Here is a 20,554-nt window from a genome sequence, read left to right as displayed (position 1 = left end):
TTATTCTGCCAAATTTCTGATGAGTAACGGCTTTGTAGTACCGCAGGATGGGAATAGCACAGCTCCACTGCCGACCTCAGCTTCAGTTTCTAAGCGGTGGACCTCAGCCTTGCACATCCGTGCTTAGCAGCAGTGGTTCAACTTCTTCACGGTATTTCAGTGCAGGAGCAGCACGGTGGGCAGTGTGTTGGCAGCCCTGATCCAGGCCTGCTCCGGCAGCTCCACAGCAGGCCAGGCAGCAGGCATCGCACCGCCTGAGGTGACCGAGGCCGGGTGCTGCGCGCTGCCTGAGGTGACCGAGGCCGTAGGTGGGCGGGGGACATTTCCCGCCCTGTACACCGCAGCCGAGCTCTGGACGTGCCCGCCTGTACCCCACAGCAGGCAGAAAACTGCGGTGCAACCACAAACCGCATCTCCAGAGGAATATTTTAAGGACAAATAGTTTATTTACAATAAACAAAAGCGAGCATCGCTTATTTCCCACTGCTGCTCGCTGCTATCAGTAGCGGCGTCGGCCCGTGGCGCCGACGAGGACCCCAGCCTGGCAGAGCGCTCCCTCAGGGAACTCCGCGGCGGGCCCGCGCTCCCGGCCCGGCTGTGGGCTCGGCGCGGTGCACGCTGGGAGCCGTAGTCCTGTCAGGGCGCTGCCCGCCTCCAGCGCGCGGCGCGGGGAGCGGCCGGGACTCTGCTACCCAGAAGGCCCCGCGCGGCTATATAAGGCGCGGCGGCGCGCTCGGGGCGCAGTAACCATGTGGATGCGTGGCTGAGGCGGCGGCAGCTCGGCGCAGCCTTCATCCTAACGGAGCGGGCAGCGCCGCCGGCCAGCATGGGGCTGCACCGCTAGCCCGCCCCGCGCGCCGCAGCCAGGTAGGGATGGGGGGAGGGCGGCGGGTCCGGCGGGAGCCCGCTCGGTGCGGCGACAGTGCTGCGGGTGGGAGAAGCGGCGGTGTGGGCAGCGCGCGGGGCAGCGCGCGTGGCCGCTGTGCGCTTTGGCTGTTAGCAGCGCCGTGCCCGTGCGGGCGCTCGGGCTCCTCACTCTTCCGCTGCCCCGGGGCGCCCGGCCCCGCGGTGCCGTCCCGGCCCGAAGGCCCCGAGCCGCGCTGCCCGGCCGTGTGCGGGCTGTGAGCTGCTGAGCCCGCTCCTTCCCGGCCGAAGTTCCTCTGTGCTCGCGCACCGCGCTGCTCCCCGCGCTGCGATGTGAGCCCGTTTCCTCGCACGGCGCTGCGGGCCCTCGATGCCCCGCGGTTCTGATAATGGTAACGGGCCGCCGGCTGACCGCTGCGGGGGGGGAGTAGCGGCTGTAACGGGGCGCTTTGGAGCGAGCCGGGACTTCGGATCCAGAGGGGTGTGGGACGGGTGGAGCGGGGCCGGAGGAGACCGTGGTGATGGAGGAGAACCTCCGCTGAAAGGGAAGGCTGAGAGCTGGGGAGGGCAGCCTGGGGAACAGAAGGCTCCGGGAGTCCTCGCTGCGGCCTTCCGCTACCTGGAGGGAGCCGATAAGCAGGAGAGAGACTTTGTGCGTTGTCTGTTAGCAGTAGGACACGGGGAGTGATTTTAAACTGTGACGGGGAGATTTAGATTGGATACGCGGGGCCAGTTCTCGCAGTGAGGTCCCGGCAGTGCTGCCCCATACCTAGAGGAGCCCTGGGCAGCCAGAACGCGACGGGGATTGGCGTTGGGGGGGCTTTGAGGGCCCTTCCAATCCAACCCTTCTGTGCTTCTTTGATAACCAGATGTCAAAGCCAGCAACTTGTAACGGTGTGAATGGGCGGTGATTGGTGTGCGTCAACAAAAAGGAGTCATTGTGAGTATAAAAAACACAAACAATTCCGTTGTTTTTTCCAAACAAGTTGTTACAGGAGTGCTGTAGGGTAGAACTGTTTATCTAGCTAATTACTTATAATGTTTCTTAGCCATTTTTTTTGTCAATAATATTTTTTTCTTGTTAAATTACCTTGTTCTGCCCTGAGGCTGAAGACTTTGCCCAGCTGTGTTTCCCCTGCTCCCACCTGCTTGTTTTGCAATGTTCATTAAGCCTTGAAATAGGGAAATGGGTTTTCTCTGAGAGAGGTTCATAAATTAGGAACTAAACCAGCAGAGTAACCCTCGTTTGCCTTTGCAGTTGTGGGGTGGAGCTTAACTGTGGGAAATTGTCTTCTAAGATTTGCTTGCTGTGAGCAGCAGCATTGGAGCGTGGAGAGCATGAGGGTGCACAAGTGGCTGGAGCCTTTGGTAGTGGCTGTTGGAGCTCCAGGTGTGAGGAAGGGCACCCAGCACGAGTCCCTGGTTGTAAATGGAGGAGAGGAAGTCAGTAGGGTCTTATGGCACAGCACTGTGGAGATGGATGCTATTGAAGTGAAATTTGTGTTTCAGTACTACGTAAAACAGGACCCAGACATGCAGAGCCCTGTCTTGTCATCTTGTTCTGCCCTTTGGATGGAGCAGTCAGTGAGCTGACAGTGCTGCTCCCCAGTGATGCTGTGCAAGGTCCTTAGTGCATGGTGTGCAGTGCAACTAGTGGCAAAGCCACTTGTAATGAGAACTGTGGTGCTGTTAGGCTGTAGCTGTGAAGGCTGCTGTGGTTGTAGGGCTGTGCCTTGGGGCAGGAGGGATGCAGGACCCCATGGGGGATGGAATGGAAGCAGCTCACAAAGCAGCTTAGGGAGATCGAAGGGGCTTAGAGCTGGGAAGTGGTGTGTTGGGAGAAAGTTATGTAAATGCAGCAGTTCTGTCATAGTGTGGCTGTGATATTAATCTGGGTACATAAATATTTTCCTTATGGAATGTTCCAAATGAGTTTCTGCTTCTTGACGTAGTACTTTCACTTATTCCTGTTGCTTCTGTAGCTTTTCATTGTGTAATAGTGCAGAAGATGAGTGGGAAAAACTCTGAGCAGTTCTGTACAGCCCCTGCATTGAGCCTGAGTGCACACAGGTGCTGCTTTACAGGTGGTGTCAGGCAGGGAACTCCATTGGCAGATCCTATCCGTGTCTGTGGTGACTCAGAGTGGTTCCATCATGCATCTCCTGTTTGGGAAACTGCAGCTCCAACTGGAATGAAGCTACAGAATTCAGCTGTGTGTTCTAAACCTAGCTGTGGTTTTGGTGAAGCCTATCAAAACTTGTATGAGAACCAACTTATTTTTCCTTCCTAACAGTGCTGTATAGTGAGGAAAAAGTCACTGTAGACCTGTGCAAGTTAACCCTGTAGGGAGAAAAATGTGTGAGAAGTGTGTGGAAGCAGGCGTTCCTTTGGTGGCACACAGCTTGCAGCGGTGTAACTCCGTCCCTGAGTGCCAGAACGCTCCCTGGGGGGGTGGAGCAGAGAGCTCAGAGTTTGTGCTTCTAGCATCGTTGCTGAACAGATCTGCAAGGGCTGGTAAAAGCCTCTGAGAAGCCAATTTTTGGATTGTTAAAGTGTTGAGGATGTTACAGTGTTTCTGCTGCTGGAGTAACCTGATACTGATACTCCCTATAACCTGAGTTATAGGGGAAGAGGCCTGGATGCTGAATCCGGATACAATGGTGTGTACTTAAAGGATGCATTGCTCTCCTCATCCCTGCCCTGTGCAGGGTGTGTGAAGGCAGAAGGCAGTGATCTCTGTCCACGTACACGCAAGAAATTTGATCACAGTAGGCCAAAAATGTATGCAGCCAGAGGGCTGTGGCTTCTTTTTTAATAATTTCTGGGAATTGCTTAGTAGCAGTTTAGTATGAATGTTCAACAAATATTTGGTTTGCATCCTGGCAAAATCTTTCCTCCTCTTGAAAAATTCAGACATCTGCCAGGAAGTTCTGAAGAAAGAAGTGTTAATTGTAGTATTGTGGTGTCTGTGCCCTGTCTGCAGCCCATGCAGACACAGGGACAGATGCTGCTTGCTGATGGTGCTGATCTGAAGGGTTAAGTGAAAACTGATGTATCTTCTGATGGATTTAAATCCAGTTGGCCACTCCTCCATCTGCAAGATGGAATCTGTTAAGCAGATTCAGTTGCTGATGCTCTTTATGAGCTAAGTTGGTACGGTATTTCAAAACTTTACTTCGGAAGAATGACTCGTGCTTGAGTTCTAGATGATTGCTGGGAGGCCAACATGTTCACCCAGCCCGAGAGCTTGAGCCTCCCCTGCACCGCAGCCACAGCGGCTGGGTTTTTGGGTCAGGAGGGTGCAAAGTAGGTCCCCTGGCCACCAGTGGTTGCCCACGTGCTGGTCATGTGCTGGCAGGGGCTCCTCCTCCCCGGCACCTTGTCCCAGGCACTTGGGCTCTCTCTTCAGACCTGGTTGCCTGCTGAGGTGTCCAGGAGGGAAGGAACCAGCTCACCCCATCGGGCTGCTGCAGCTGCGAGCCGGATACGACTCAAGTCTTCAGCTGGAAGCCCTGCTAGGGGAAGAGAAGCGTTGGCACTACTGCCAGCGGGGACCTGAAGCTACCAGGAGCCATCCTGCAAAGCCCAATCCTGGAAGGAGACTCCAGCGACACCATGGAGGGCAGAGAACCTCCACCAAGGTAAAGGAGGAGGTGGGAAGTACAGCACTCAGGATAGGTGAAAGAGTTGTGTGAGGACAGTCTGGGGAGATGGATAGGCAGAACAAAAATGCTCCCCTAGATGTAGAGATGTAGAGTATTTGCCAGAAACTTGCATCTCTTGAAGGAAGAAGTGTGGGCTGTAGGAGGCAGCCCATCGTGAGTGAGGTCTGGTAGGTGTATGGCTATGCAGACTTCTCAATGTTTTATGTGTTTTCCTGGCCAGGCTTCAGTGGATGCTGTAAACCATGCTCACTCTCCTTATTCCTGACATTGGTTGCTCCATTTCTTTTGGCATGTTCCAAGTCTCTCCTAATAAAATATTCTGGAAAATGCTGTGTGCTCATAGGGCTTCACCAGGAAGCTGGCATCTAGGCTGCTTTCTCCCACCAAGTCTACAGCCAGTAAGTATGGGCTTCAGTAAGCATCAACTTCAGCAAGTGCTGCCCACTTCTAATGGAATTAAAAAGTTGCTGTCAGGTCACATTTGGTTTGAAACTTTAAAAATGATTTGTGCCCTGACAGCGCATCTCTAATAGGTGCTCTTTTTTGGCTCCTGCCTGTCAGTGGGATCTGTCAGCTGTGTTTCTGACATCGGCCTTATGGCTGTGGTGGGAGCTGCCTGTCACAGCGTATTGCTGCCCAGTGCCTTGTTAGGGGTGTTTAGGTGGCTTTTCTGTCATGGCCAAGTGGCTGTTTGCCCACCTGGCTGCTCTGGGCAAGTAAAAATAATCAGTGTCGTGCATATTTGTTGTGTGGAGGATGTTCTTGAGGTTAAAGTTGATCAAATGTGTTCCTTTATCTGTTTCTCCCTTTTCATTAAATCGTGCTTCATTGCACCTATTCAGTATTACCTTCTGAGTAACTTTCTAATTGTAATGGCAACTGTAAATAAATGGGTTTTTCTGCTCAGCAGCGAAAGGTATGGCTAGAACGCAATTAACTTGGTCATTGTCAAGCTGGATGAATTTAAGAGGTGTGCAGGGAGCCCTTTATTGGCTCTGGGCTCAGCCTGCTGTGTGCCCGTTGCTAAGTCCTGTGTGCTGCTGCATCCTTCTCCTCATCCTCCACCTGCAAGCTATAGAAAAATCTGCTGTGTTTAAGCATTAAGACTGAGAAATACTTCCTCTGAGAAAGCGCGTTTCTCCTTTTTAATCTAACAGTTCATCAGAAGAGAACTTGTCTGTGGATAGCAGGCTTCTGGACGTGAGAGGCTGCAGTTAAATGGAAAACAAGATCGTGTGGTAGATAAACATACCGTGCTGATATCTTTTAAAATGTGTAATCTGTACAATGACAACACCTGTCCCTGCTGTTGGAGCCTGCAGCCTTTGCTCCATGGCCCAGCCCTGCTGCTTTCCCTTTCCCACTGGGCTGTGTGTGCTATGGTCTGTTAAGCCAGGCTTTGAAAGTGGCAGCGCTGCATTTTGCAGCCCCGGAAGAGTGCTTATTCACTGGGTGGTCTTTAAATAGGAGCTTCCTCCTTGCTTTAGCTGCTTTAATGGAGTTCTTGTGAACCTTTCTGACAGCCCTCCGGGAGGAAACCTTCCTTCATTCTTTTTTAAATTGAAATAAAAATGGGCAACAGAAGCTTTTTTGTTTCAGTTTTTATGACAGGAATCGCACCTGTAGAAATAGGTACAGAATGCTGGGAGGATTCCATCTCAAGCATGTAGAAGTCATTAGAAAAGTGTATGTTAGGAGCAACGTTAGACTGAGGCTGTAGGTCTGACTTATGGATCAGATCTTCTTGTGAAGTTTCAGTTTGCAGAGGTGCTCCAGCGCCCAACTTTCACTTAAACCCTGGGAGTTCAGGAGCGTTTGGAAGTAATCTGCATGGCCTGACACAGAAATATCAGGGGCACAGTTCTGCTTGATTCTGTCCCTTAAGTGTGCGTGGTCTGCTGGGTTCCCATCTGACCAAGTCTTTGTGATGCTGGTGGTGCCTGCTGAGTGAGGGCAGTCCTCACATGCATGGTGATGGCTTTTGCCGTTAAGCAGTCCTTTGCTTCCTAGCTTTTGTTGTCTCTACTCTTAAAAACGGATTTCTTTACTGTTAAAGACCAAACCTGATCTTTGGCAGCGGAGCTTCCTGTCTGCAGCATTAACCTGAAGCAGTGCAGCACAGTTTGAGATCTGATTCCTGCCTAAACAGTCTAAATAGGGAAGAAGACTTTGATAAGTGCTGCCCCAGTTTCTGAAAAGTACGTATAAGATCACAAGTCTCTACTTAATTGAGCAGTAAACTACAGTGAAAATATGATAATAGAGAACTGAGCACGTCATGGGACCACAAGGCACAGCGAGGAGCTTTCTTGCTCAAAATAAACATTATTAGAGCCATCTTCAAAAGGTGAAGTCATTTGTATCGCAGTTGCTGGAGATCTGCTGTCAGTGATGAGATTTAGTGGGTCTTGTTTATTTTACAAATAGGATTTGCAGTCATAGGGTAGAGTATTAAAATCCCACACAAAGCAGATGCATGAGATGTGGTATCTGCAAAATAGCTTGAAATTCTTTGAGAAGCCTTTCAGTGCTCAGTTGCTGAAGGTGAGGAATAGCATCCTGCAGGAGTTTTGTTTCAGTCGTTCCCGTCTGTAAGGAGGAACTTCAGACAGGGCCTCAACACTTGCTCAAGGAAAACAAGCCTCCAGCACTGCTCTGAAGCCTGCTTGCTTCTGAGTGTGGAGATTGGGATGAGTGATGGGAGAAATTAGTGTGATATGTTTACAAAGCAGTTGCGTTTCCTACTCCGAGATCTTCAAAAAGCAGATGTCTCATTAAGGTATTTGATATGTAACAGTCAGTTTGATTTCTAAGTGTTTTCACTGCTAATTCTGCTTTAGCTGCCATTATGAAGTGTGTTTGCATGGGAACACGAGTTGAAATCTCCCAGCTGAGATTCAGTGACAGTATCAAACTTGCTGTGGCTGAATCAAGGTCACTGGGCTGAGCACATGGCCTGCCTGCACTGCTTCTACTTGTTGCCATTCACTGTGTGCAGTGCAGCCCGTTTTAAGGGTGTGCAAGATGGAATCTGTATGGATGTGACCACAAATAGGCCCTGTGTTTCCTATGGTTGCTGTCCCATCACAGACCAGGCTCCAGCATGGAGCAGCAGGGCAGTGCTCATGCTAAAACTCTGGAGGTGTTCCCTTTTGCTTTAGTTTGCTTCCTGATTTAGCTAATGCACTCTCATAGCCAGTCCCATGCATCAAAGCTATAGGAGGGCAGAATGACTTTGAGAGGTGCGCCTTGCAGATTCTGCGGGGTTCTGTATTTGTTATTTGTGTTTATCTTCTTAAATAGGGACTTAGTTCTGTTTTCCTGTGCAGGTAAATTGTGCCTAAAATGTATCTGAAGACACACTGGCTTTTACGTAGATGATAGGCGGGTTGAAGTCATTGCCTGCATAACTGGAAGAATTTAAGCTGTCAGGGCTTAAAAAGAAAAATAGTAGGAAGTGTTCATCTTTGAGGTGTTTTTCTGTGCTCATGGGTAAATACAGCCAACTTCCCAATGCAACAGCCTGCCTCTAGTTCATATTCCATTTCTCATCTCAAGCATTGCACAGTTTGTCAGTATTCCTCCTTTTCTCCCAAAGCAGAAGCGCCTTTGTCTCCTTTAACAACTCGTGTTGCTGCTGCCCACCGTGCAGCCATCTGTGTTACAAACCTCCAACACGTGTCTGGAGAAACCCAGCTCACCTTTTCTGTGCCCGTATGCCTGCATTGCTGCACTGCTGTCATCTCCTGACCTTCCATTTGTTAAGGCGTTTTAGTTCAGCTCTGATGATGTCATGACAGAGCTGCCAGGAATTGGTTCTGTGCAGCACCAACGGTGCCCTTGGGGTCCTCCCCTCTAGTAATAATCAATGGCTCTTGGCACTGGCATATCTAAAATAAACAAATTTCAGAGTGAGGCTTATGTTTATCTACAGAGTACAATTGCTTTTGGAGCAGTGATTTTGCTTTGAACACCACCACGGGCTGTGCATGCTGGAATCCCCATCCCTTGTTCCTCAGGGGTCACTGCTGCCAGCCTGTGCCCGGTGCTGTGGATCCCTTGTGTGGGAAGGTCTGCGTGCCCCGGCCGTGCTGTGAGCATGGCTGTGTGTGCCCAGGCTAACAGAGCTTTCCCTCCGGGCTCCCCGACACAGGGAACACACAGACCTCCATACAGCTGAGATTTCGGGGTCACACTGACAACCGGTTGCTTTGACAGGGTTTACAAGCTGGTCACCTGGGAACGTTGCTTTCGAAAAGCTTAGAATTGTTTTTTTGTCTCAGATATCCTAGTTGTCCTAAGACTCAGAGGTGGCAAATACTCAATTTCTGTTAGTTTAATGCAAATAATTGATTAACCAGTGGACTAATTTTGTTAGACATCACTAGTGCTTGGGAGGAGGCTAGGAAAGCAGCTTACAACTAAACAGAGCTGCTTTGGAAATGATTCCCTTATGTGTGACCACGATGTGGGTCACTCAGCTCCTCGCCCCACCTGCTGGAACCTGGGGGGAAATGCCAAGTGGGAAATAGTTACTGCGATGCCAGAATCTGATTGCACATCCTTAGGCCTGCTTCTGTTCAGTGGTCTGGGATATCAGGGTTTGTTGGGTTTGGTTTTTTTTGTTTTTTTTCAGAGAAAAAATTGATTTCCACTAGAAAAGAATAATTTTGACCTGCATGTTTTCTTGGAAACTGCTTTGGTAAACATCTGCCTCTTCCAAAGGAAAATAATGCAGTCCTGGGAAGTAATTCCTGCTGACAGGGATTCTTACTTGCCATGGTAAAACGGAGGAGTTAAGAGCTAGAAATGCAGTGTGTGTAGGGATGCTGTAACACTGCACAGCCCCAAGGCCCCGAAGTATCAGAAATCAGTGCAAGTGTCCGAGCAGAGCGGGCGTTGTGCCCCCAGAATTACTGCACTTTCTCTATGCTTGGCTGCTCCTTGCTTGGGATCTGTGAGCTTAAGGCAGAGCTTTCATTGTGAGGATCTGAAAGTTTGTTTTGTAAGAAGTTTTTGTAGTTAACTTCCAAGTCAGGAAATCAGGAAAGCTGAGATTCTGGTGATGCTAATTCAGTCTTTCTGCCTATATCTGATGTTTCTGGCATGTATTTTAAAATAGATAGTGATGGTTTCTGTCCACTTATGGAGAGGGAAGGGAAGTTTTGGTGTGCTGTTTTTTTTTTTTCACATTGAGGGTGCTTTTCCACACAGAGGGTGGTGAGGCACTGGCACAGGCTGCCCAAGGAGGCTGTGGATGCCCCATCCCTGCAGGCTTTCAAGGCCAGGCTGGATGTGGCTCTGGGCAGCCTGGGCTGCTGGTTGGCGACCTGCACACAGCAGGGGTTGGAGCTGGATGAGCACTGTGCTCCTTTGCAACCCAGGCCATTCTATGATTCTGTAGTCTGGGCTCTGTAGCATGTGCAGTGGCTGAAGGACTTGGCACTAAGCAAGCAACCTGAAGCCAAGCACATTGCTTCTGTGCATGCAGGTTTGATTTCAGAGGAGCTGAGATTCCTCACTCTGCAACTCTGCATGTGATCTTGGCCTGTTCTCATTTGGGTTTTTCTTGGTTGCTTTTTTTTTCTTCATTTTGGTTTCAACTGTACAAGAGGCACAATGACTTACAGCCATGAGAATGTCCAACACATGTTTTGGCTTAACAGCTATGTTTATTGCCCCCCACCCCAACGCTTTGGGCCAGGCAGTGAGGAGGGATGGTTGTTTGCAGCTTTGCAGAAGAGAAGTGCAGCCTTTGGTTTTTGCCAGCACTCTGATATCTGCTGTGTATTATCAGCATTAACTTTTAAATCCCTCAAATCTGTCCTCGTTGATCTCCAGCCTTGCTTAATAAACTTGAGCCTTACACCTTTGGTAAACAAGTTAATACTCAATGAAAAAGGATATTTATCCCACGCGCATGTCAGGGCTGAGCTGTATATCAGCACGATTTCCTGCTGTGTATCTCCTGATGGTGGCTCGCTGGGAGTTGATTTTGGTGTGTCGTGCTTGATGTGAGGGAGGGTGAACGTGTTTGCGGTTATTTTTCCTTGCAGTCTGTCCTGGGCTTTGCCCTTTGGAGCATCGCCAACCTGCGGGGCTGAGCGGCTCAGGGTGATTCAGTGCTGCCTGCTGGTAGGAGGCTCATGGGCAGAGAGCTTAACTCAGTGTTTTGAGGTTGGTGATCAAAAGCCACAGCTTAGGAACGTCTCCAAGAAACCAGTAAATGGCTTTTGAAAGGACATCTTTGAAAACTCTCTGGTCGGGCTTCTTTTTATCAGGGCTCCTGTTGTTTGTCTCTCTCTGTTGCTGTGGCAGATGGAAACTGGCTGTTCTGTATTTGTTTAAATGGCAGGTAGGTCCTGTGCCATTCAGCCCAGGATTTGGGGCTTTGAAGGAAATAATGGTGTTCTTAATGCTGCAGAAGCTGTCGAGGCTGAGTCGTGGCCCCTCTGCCTTGCGTTTGTTTTTAAACAGGATTGAACGTTCCTCATTTCACAGGGATTTGGCTTCTTTATATGTCATTTAAAGTATTTGCCACTGAAAAATCTGAAGCTTTACATTTTCAGATGTGAAATCCATTGTGGGGCATATTGAGTGGGTCTTGCTGTAATGGCCTGTTTGAAGCAGCAGCTCTGGGTACATGGCTCACCCCAGCATTCCTGTGGGTGACAGAAGCTGTTCCTTTCCAACTCCAACGATTTCTATGGTTCTGTGAATCATGGCACTGTTTTACATTACTATTCCTGTGAGTGCTATTTCAGCACACCAGAGGACCTTTAAATACACTCATACCTACCTCTCATTGTGGCGGAAGTGTTTTAGGCAGAGATACGGGCTGTAATACAGATGGTACAAGTAATGGAGCTTAAACCAAAGCACTCTTCTTCCTTTTTTCCCTCTTGCATGGGATGAGGCACTCTGGCACGCCTGGTGTGAGGTGTCTGTGAACATCTGTGGGGTAGGATATGGCTTCTAGAGAAACAACCCATGCTGCATGGGGTGCCAGCAGCCTGCTGTTTTCCCCTAGCTTATTTTTCTAAGCAGGCAATTTGGCATGCTGTGTTGTCCTTGATACCTGAAATTCCAACATGGGAGCGTGTCCCTTTTTCCAAACAAATAAACACAAGGAGTCCTATTGTTGTAACCTTCAGCAATTTGTATGGAGAAATCGTTCTACATAATAAGTAGTAATGTTTCACTTTATTCTTGCAGGGGCTCTAAGCCAGAGATGACTGACAAGATGTCGAGCTTCCTTCATATTGGAGATATTTGTTCTCTCTATGCAGAGGGCTCAACCAATGGATTTATTAGCACTTTGGGGTAAGAACAGCTGTTCTCTTGTACAAAACACATGTGTAAGAACTAACAGAGCTCAATTGGCTGTCGTGGGCCCGACTTCCAGGCAATGCTGGGCAAAGCCAAGTTGTGTTCTGTACAGATCTTGCCCTAAGTTTAAAAATGGCGTGAAATAACTATTGCAAGTTAGATTTCTTGGGAGGATGAAGGACATATTGATGGCTGTGGTATGGTGTTAATGTACTTGGTGGGGAGGAAGAGGCTTTCCAAGGTTAAGCTGTGGGTAGAGGGAGTGAATGAAAGTAAATGATTTTCATGTTGTCTGTCCCATGTCCATCCGTATGTCCTGTCCTGTCCCTTCCTGCCCACCCCAGTCAGCAACAGACAGGCCCCAGTACTGATTGGAAAAAAGAAGATAGCGATGTATGCGTAGGCATTGGAAAAACAAAATTGGAAACCCTGAGCCAAACCGTTTGTACACCACCGAATTACTGCTCTGACTAGTTGTGTCTTGTCCTACGGTGTTTGAGGTTTCTCAGAAAACCAAAACTGTACTTCTTCAGTCAGAGGAGAACATTTTCCATCTTTCGGCAACAGCCAGCCACCCTGGAGCTGTGCCGGGAGCCGTGCTGTGCCTGCTCCTGTGCCCTGAGCTTCCTCACACGGCTCCTCTGTGCTGTCTTCTGCAAATCCATCTGAGCAGGTGCTCTGTAGGAGAGAGCCTCTCGAGCAGGAAGACATGCATCCCACCTCATTGAACAGAAAGTAGTCCTTCACATAGGAAGGCTCTGCAGAGAAACCACAGAATTGAAATGTAGCTTTGACACGAGCGGCAGGGTTATGTTTGATTCTGCTCAACTACCGCTTAAGAGAACTCTCTCAGAATGTTGGAAGCTGGCAGCGGAGCTGTGTACGAGTTTGGAAGAGCTTCCAGGGGGCTGGATGAGATGCAGGCACATCTGCCACCTGGTTTTAAAGCAGTGGGAAATTAGTGGGAGGGAAATAGTGTGGCACGTTGCTGCGTTCTTCGGTAACGAGTAGCAAAGAAGCAACCAGAAAGCTTGATGATGTGGTGAGTGGGCACGCACACAACATGCTCTTTCTCATTTCCAGTAGCCGTAAGGGCCTCAGGGTGGGTACAGTGACAGCAAATTTTTTGATGCCTACTGTCCAGATGCATCTGATAAATGAAGCTCCCAAGCAGGGTACAAAGACAGCATCCTGGTAAGTCTCTCAGCAGGAAACAATGGGCTGGAATCTCATCACAGTGACTCCAAACTAACTTGTAGGTTTAGTCCTCTAGCTATTAGGATTCTGGAAAATAAGGGGGCAGAGAAGGAAGCAGACACTGAAGATGCACCATGATCTATTATAGGAAAGAGAAGAAAATATGGGATGCTGCCAGAAGGGAAAGAAGGTATGATAAAAGCAAGGGAATGTAGTAAGTAGGGTTGGTCGAATAGTATTTGGCAAATGTATTTGACAAATTTCCCAGGTACTCGTCAAATATGAGATGCACACTGTGCAGTATTCGATCGGCTGCGTAACTGGCCAAATACTATCTGCTGAAAACTGGCACAATGAACTGAGCAATACTATACATTTGGCTTTTTTATTCCTAGTATTGAAGCAAGTTTGGCAGTAGATAATTCCAAAACAAGTAGAAAGTTGTTATGTTTAATCCTATACAGTGCATGATGAACATTATGCAGTGGCTGTGGCTTTGATGGCATTGCTGAGCAGATATTTTTCACCATGGGTAGTCCTTCTAGACATTACAGGCCCGAAGCACCTATTTGTTTTAGGCTTGATGAGATGTTCTGATGGCAGATTTGAAGATCCCTCAGCATTACAAGCATCCTCGTTGATTCGATTAGTACTGTTTTAAGGTAACGGCATTATAGAATGGCCACACATCTTCTGAGCCTAATTTGAGCCAGAAATCCCAATTGCTATGTGAAACATGAAATGCATTATCATCTTAATAAGCCTTCATAATCAAATTAGCTTTGTCCCGTATTTAATTTAGTCTTTGTCCTGGAGAAAATTAAAGAACCAAAGAGAAGATTCAGTGTAATCGTGCTTTATACCATGTGGAGTTCTGACAGTCTTATGTCATAACGATGTGTAATGACTTGTTCATGTGGCTAATGAAGGTTGAGAAACAGATACTGCTCTACATTCTAATGTCATTTTAGCCAAATAACTCTCTTTGAAGAGTGTTCCTATTTAATGCTCCTATGACGTGACTGTTGTTTAATCAGGACTTTACTCTTGCTGTTTCCCAAACTCAGTGCTGTCATCACTATGATTGCTAGCGTATAAAATATCCTCTTCTGTGCTTTGTACCTTGTGAAGTTATTTTCTTAGCAATTTGGGAAGCTCCTCCTTACTTTCAATTGAATCTCAGGATGAGAGGGATATACACTGCACTGAGAGTAACTGTATGGGGGATTATCAGAGTAACCCATTTGACTTTCAGTACCTTTTGGCCATTCATTCACTAGAAGCAGGTGTTTCAGTGAGCTCAGATATTAGTGCTGTCATTCTGGTTGGAGCACGTGCATGTTTGTAAAATACCGAATAGGGAGAAAATCCATGGGGAAAAAGCAACTTACTCTGAATGTTTGCATTTGCAAATCTTAGATGCATAGACCTCTCGAGTCCACTTAGTCTCTCTGACCTCTTAATTCTTATGCACTTCTTGACTTTCCGTAACTGTTGTCTCCAGATGCTCCCTGCATGTAACCGGCCTCTGCAAGGAACAACTCTCATATTCTAGATCTCAGTCTCTCAAGTTGATCCTGCATGAGAATGGACCTCTCAAACCTCTAAGACCTCTGAGTTTTATGTTCTACATCTGTGTAGAAAGCCTCTTTGACAGATTGGTTTTAAGGGGCCAAATTGTATAACTGAACATCAAATCAGAAACAACAGAATATTTGGTTCCAGTTGCATTCCTCGCAATTTGGAAATGCTGTCTGATAATGGAGCAGCTCCACGTTGACACAGCATGCTAGGAGCAGAGCAGAGATGACAAGTACATCTTAAATGTCTGATGTACTCTGTGGGCTTTGCATTGAGCCTCCAGGTTTTTGGGTGTTTTTTGTTGCCAGTGTGTGTTCACAGGAGAAGCTCTGTGCTGGCGTTTCCTATTAAAATCTCTTGGGTTCACTTATCCAATTCACTTCCTTTCTTCTAAAAGGAGGTTAGTTTGCCCTCCTGACTTTGCTAGTGTTTATGACTGGGAAGCAGGAGGGTGTATTTATGCCTTCCTATCTCCTGAGGGTCAATTTTTACTGTGGCAATTGATGCTTCTACCTTTCTTGATACTTAAGGAGAGCCATGTAATCAGTGTCCAGTTCACCCGGTCACATTGTCCTGTTCTGTCTTTCAATGCAAACACAATTACACCATTATTCAAATCTGTCCAAGAGGCAATAATTGTTTTAAGGCTGTTTATCACTCAACTAGAATATGGGCTGTTCTGTCTGCACCTCAAAGAGGGGACAGAAAGCAGATGCAGTTTACAGGAGCAATTACTTACTTATTGTCCCACCTATCTAGAAGCGTAGCTCTGGGCAACAGTAGAAATTAGCTGCATGCTTCTTAGAGAGATTTGGCATTTGGGCAATGTCTTCTGCTGAAGTGGCCACTCAGATATTTACTGTGGATAAACCACTTTGGTTTTGCTAGCGAGGATGTAAGCTATTGCAAAGGAAAAGAATCTTACTTGATTTCTCATTTCTTTGCAGCCTTGTGGATGACCGGTGTGTTGTACAGCCAGAAGCAGGTGACCTTAATAACCCACCCAAAAAGTTCAGAGGTGAGTTTGCTAGGCTGTTTGTTACCATCCAGGTGGAAGAAGTCCTTCATTTTGTGCAAACTGTTCTGAAGCACCTCCCTTTCTATGGAATATTTTAGCATTGCAGTCTTCCACAAAGGGCAACTCATAAGGGGGGTGGAAAAAGTGCGTGTGTGAATGTCTGTGAATTGAATTGAGTTGTTGAAGGCTCTGTGAGGGGTGGCTGCAAATGGGGTCTGGCTTTCACATCTGTCCTACCAGAATGTCCCTGTAAGTTTTAGTTCTCTTTCCAGAGAGTAATTTGGATGCCAATGATTCAGGTATTGAAGAGGCAACCTGGAGAAACTTAAAAAGTCAGTGTTAAACTCTCCAGAACAAGGGTGATGATATTACATTATCTAGAGCACTAACTAGGCAATCAAATCAAGAAACAAATCCAGATCTGACTGAAATGGCTGGGCGTAGAAGAGATTGGGGACAAGGTGGGGGATGGAAGAGAAAGGGAAGGGGTGGAGAGAGAGAAAAGCAATTATTTCTAGCATGGTTTAGGAACTGCAAGTACAAAGAAACATTTGTTTGGCATAAAATGTTGTTGGACGTTGTAAAAGTTCTCATGTTACTTGTAATTTATACATTGAGAAAGAATGGTATGAACCTTTTCCAACCTTTGTAGTCACTTCACTAAAGCCTTTGTGGGGAAGTTTATGCTTAATGGTAAATGGCAACAGAAGTCATAAAATTTTAGCAGACATTTCAGTTGTTTATATGTGTGCTTTGTAAGCGTGGCTCAAGATAAAAACGCTTTCTGCTCTAATATATTTGGAAGAAATGATGATGAAATTTATCTCACCATCTTCAACGCAAGTGGAAAATGTCCCTTTTTAATGCTGAAGCAGAGGCACTCAGACACGTGTGGGGGTGTTGTCTGTGACACAGTCAGGAACTACAGCCCTGTCTCTTCAGTCCACGTGTTTTAAGGGCACCTTCCAAAAATACCTTCCTTGCAAACAAAACACAGCCTTCCCTAAGGTATTTGTCTGAACAGCATCACTTACTTTGGGGATATAAAGCAACAATGGGCATCTGGTGGAAGCCATTCAGCAATCCCAGGATTTTGTTCCCACATACTTCAGGTTCAGACTTGCTTGTTTCGGGAAGGCTGGAGGAGGGGTGGAACCTTGGTGTGAGCTGAAATTGGTGTGAAGTGCTGGGAGCAGCCACTGAGGAATAACTTCTGGAGATCTTGTTAGTGCAGGGCCAAAGTGAATCGAATGGCGGTGACTGCCATTATGGCTTTGGAAAGGCACAGTACTGGAAAAATGCTCTGTGCCGTAACCTGGCTTCTGGTGCCGTGAGATCCTCCTTGCAACGAGCTGTGCTTGAAGTTCACTGTGTTTGTGTGTTAGTAAGTCACTCCCTGCAGAATGCTGACTTTGTGTTGGGCTGAGAACATGAGGGAAGCCCAGAGTGCATGTGGAGCGGCTGGAGCTGGGAGCGATGGAGCCCGTCAGCCTGCTTCAGGGAACCAGGGGTGTCCTGAGGACACCAGGGCTGCTTTCATTGGCAGAGCTGTGGTAAAAATAGGTGGAGAGATTTGTCTGCTGGTGGTGGAGCACGGGAAGGGAGAGAGTGCTGGAGGCTGTGAGGAGGGATGGAGCTCAGGTCAGCTTCGGGGTGCAGAGTAAGAGCATAACGGGGGAGGAAAAAGAAGGGCAGAAAGAAATAGAGGATGGGTTAGATGGGAAAACCTGAAGTACCAAGCTGGAAAGCAGTAATAGGCCTTAAAACTCCAAAGTTATTAGTTCAACACACTGAAGTTGCAATGATGGTTTACCAGCAGTTATTGCACATATTAAATGCTATTATGTCTTCTGTCCTCAGAATATTACAGGAATGCTTGGAGGTGTGCGAGCTCATTTTTCTCTCTTCCTTTTCCCACCCCCCCCAGATGCAGACAGCACCCAGAGTGGTTTGAGGTTGAGTGGTGATTACGGTCTGTGAGATTGCATTTTTTTTTCTCTGGCTTTCAGGACCACTTTAAATGATGCTGTGGTTTGGTTTGTTTGTGTTTGTTTGAGTTTGGTTTTCCTTTTTTTTTTCTTTTTTTTTTTTTTTTTAAAGTCCAGTGCATGTCTGTCCCTTCGTGTCTTCAGCTTCAACGAATTCCATTAAAAACCCCTAAAATTCCTTACGAATGATAGGACTCAAGAATTGCATTCACTAGTGTTTCTTTTTTAAAATGTTGATATGAAAATTCATGGGGAAGTAAGTGGCTTGTCTGAATGCACTGTGTGCAGATGAGATTCCTGGAAGAAATCCTAGTTGTGGAAGTCTCCAAAAAAAGTAAGTGTGACAATTCCTTAGTTATCTGCACTGCTTTGAACAAAAAAAGGCATTTTGCTATTTTATACAGCTGGAATTGATGCTCAGTCTGCTGCCTGTGAGTATGACTGTGCATCCAAGCAGTGACTGTAAATGAACATGCCTGAGATATGCATGGATTTATGTGGAAAGTATGAACTAAAGCTGACCCTCCAGACGGGTTAAAAGCAGCACAGTATTTCATTAGGAATGATTTGTGCTTAAATGCACAGAGACAGATTGCTGCTTTGCAAATGAAACGGGTCAGACCTGGCGCAGTGGCAAAGCAGAAGCAGAGGCTGGGGCTGCAGCTGCTGGATCTGCTGTGTTTGCTTGGATGTACTCTCACAGAGGCTTCGCTTGTGTTCTTTTTGGATGGGAGCGTAGCAGTGTGCTAAGCCCAGTGTGTTTGCTTGGTGTGGGACACTGGGGCTGCAGTGAGGCAGCCCGTCTGCCAGCAGCTTGTGGCAGCTCTGTGTTTGGGACACGCAGGCTGCTGGGCCCTGCAGTGCTGCAGGAAGCAGGCATTGATGGGTTAACTCCTCCAGCAGCCACCTCCTTCCAGAGCGCTGTTTTAGTAGTTGCTGAGCAACACGCTTTTTTTGGCAAGATGTTCAAGGAATGAACCCATATCTCTTAGACTTAAAATACCCTCATGGAGAAGCAGAAGATGAGCGATTCAGATTCTGTTTGTTCTTTTGATCCTAATCCATGCTGTGTGCTCTTTATGAGCGCTGCTGTCAGGAAGCAGTTGCCCTGCTTGTCTGGCACTGCCACGGCCCTGCTGGGGTCAAGGGCTTCAAACTGCAAGTTCACCTTCAGCACATGCATGGCCTGGGCTCTGCAGAGAGGCTTTAACACAGAAATTTGATGTATATATGTGCACATCCCAATTCTTTCGATGGATTTCTCTAAGATTTGCACTGTGCTTGGCACTGGTTGAAGTCAGCGCCCCTCCATCACAGAAATGTTTGAGAGCAGTTTTGTTCTTAGCTTTGCCATTAGTGGTGTGAAGGAGAGCATGGAATTTATGTGTTGATAAGTGCTGATACAGGCAGTGGGGTTGGAGGATTTATGTGTGTACTTCCTTATTTACCCCTGTTCAACTGATGCAGACTGGTGTGCAGCTCAGCATTAGAACTGAGGCTGAGGGAATTGGCAGTTACAGGGTTGCGTGCTCAGCTTTCCCAAACACTTTAGAATGTGAAATAATCAAAATAAACACCCAGACTCCTCTGCCTCTTAGTATAGCAAAAACATTAGCAGTGCATTAAAGTGCACTTGTTAGGTGGTAAGGTAGGTCAGCTCTGTCCCTGTACTCATCAGAATAATTTTCAGCAGTGTAAGCCCCTAGGTATTGTGTGTTTGGCTTCAGATAAGCGTGCAGCCTGAAATCCTTGCTCCCCACGTACCTGTGCATGTTGTCCTATGTCTAGTCTGCTGAAAGCCATTATATCAGCTCAGATTGCTTTTTAAACTTCGACGTAGAATAGTCTGAAGTGGGTGACTTGTGTGTGCACTGCCTGAGTTGGGGTGGGTGCTCTGCAGAGTGGAGCAGGTTCCAGGGCTGACTGTGAGACAAGAAACGTGCTGGGCATGGCTGCGTGGCCAGGCTCAGCTGTCTTTTTCTCTTGGAATAGAGACTTGTAATGCTGGTGAAATGTGTGGGTATATTAACTAAAAGACGTTTTTTAAAATGCTTGAACTCGTGTCTAAATGGGGCCTTTTCACTTTGATAACAGAGAACAGATAACAGATGCAATTGCAAAATTCCTTTTTCATTCCAGGCAGAATGTTTGGAAGTGCCTGAGTGCCGAGTTGAAAGCTTAGCATGGTTGCCTGGAAGAGCTCTGTGCAGGGTGCAGTGGAGTTGTGACTCCTCTGTTCTGTGCTGTCCGAGTCAGACTACAATGCACGTGCTGAGTACCAAAACTGAACACCAAGTGGGACAGCAGCACTGAGCACCTGCTTATCTGACTTCTCTGTTTTCCCAAAGAGGCAAATGTCATGCAAAGAAGAACTAATGCTAAGGACACTGATAAGATGTAGTGGAAAATCAAAAGAAACTTCAAGGTTAGAATGATGGATGAGGGAAAGAAGGAAAGTAGAGTCTAATACTGTGCCTGTAACATCTTTAAGACTGAAGTATTGGTCATTTGTTGGTGGAAGAATATATCTTGCAGAAGGATACTGTTAAATATCTGCAATACGTTTTCATGGGCTTGATGAGGAAACCTTTAGTATGAGTTGAAGTATTTATATAACTGTACCAGAAAACTGCCAACTGTGAGTAGGCCTTTGAATTTGATGCCCTTTATCTGATCAAGAAATCCTGAGCGCTGCCTCTGAAATGTGAGTTTTTAGCCCACTGCATCCTACATACAAGCAGATGTTACAGGCAATTGTTACAGTGGCATTTAGAGCTTTCAAAAAACTGGAAAGACAGAAATGTTGTGTTTTTGCACACAGTAATGTGCTTTGTATCTGCTGAAGCTTGAAAGGTTCTCAGAAGGAATCCAAGCTGAGAGCTGCTGCAGCGCATGCAGGAGCACACCCAGCA

The 20,554-nt window shown here is 47.2% G+C and overlaps 1 protein-coding gene across 2 annotated transcripts in view; it reads left to right on the top strand.

Moving 5' to 3' along the window:
- Window positions 1–834: 834 nt before the first annotated feature.
- Window positions 835–20,554, top strand: part of ITPR1 (inositol 1,4,5-trisphosphate receptor type 1) — a 149,006-nt gene continuing 129,286 nt past the window's right edge. The window contains exons 1-3 of one of the 2 annotated variants that reach the window (XM_042823314.1): window positions 835–867; window positions 11,745–11,852; window positions 15,584–15,654. In XM_042823314.1, coding sequence (XP_042679248.1) covers window positions 11,761–11,852; window positions 15,584–15,654 — 163 coding nt within the window. In that variant the 5' untranslated portion in view covers window positions 835–867; window positions 11,745–11,760. The remainder of the gene's footprint in view (window positions 868–11,744; window positions 11,853–15,583; window positions 15,655–20,554) is intronic. The other variant, XM_042823315.1, reaches the window with a different exon arrangement.

This window comes from Centrocercus urophasianus, unplaced genomic scaffold (assembly GCF_019232065.1).
Source record: "Centrocercus urophasianus isolate 14NV4802_14NV808 unplaced genomic scaffold, USGS_Curo_1.0 seq_22, whole genome shotgun sequence".
NCBI lineage: Eukaryota > Metazoa > Chordata > Aves > Galliformes > Phasianidae > Centrocercus > Centrocercus urophasianus.
The sequence above is the reverse complement of the archived record's forward strand: the minus strand, read 5'-3'. Positions and strand labels throughout refer to the sequence as shown.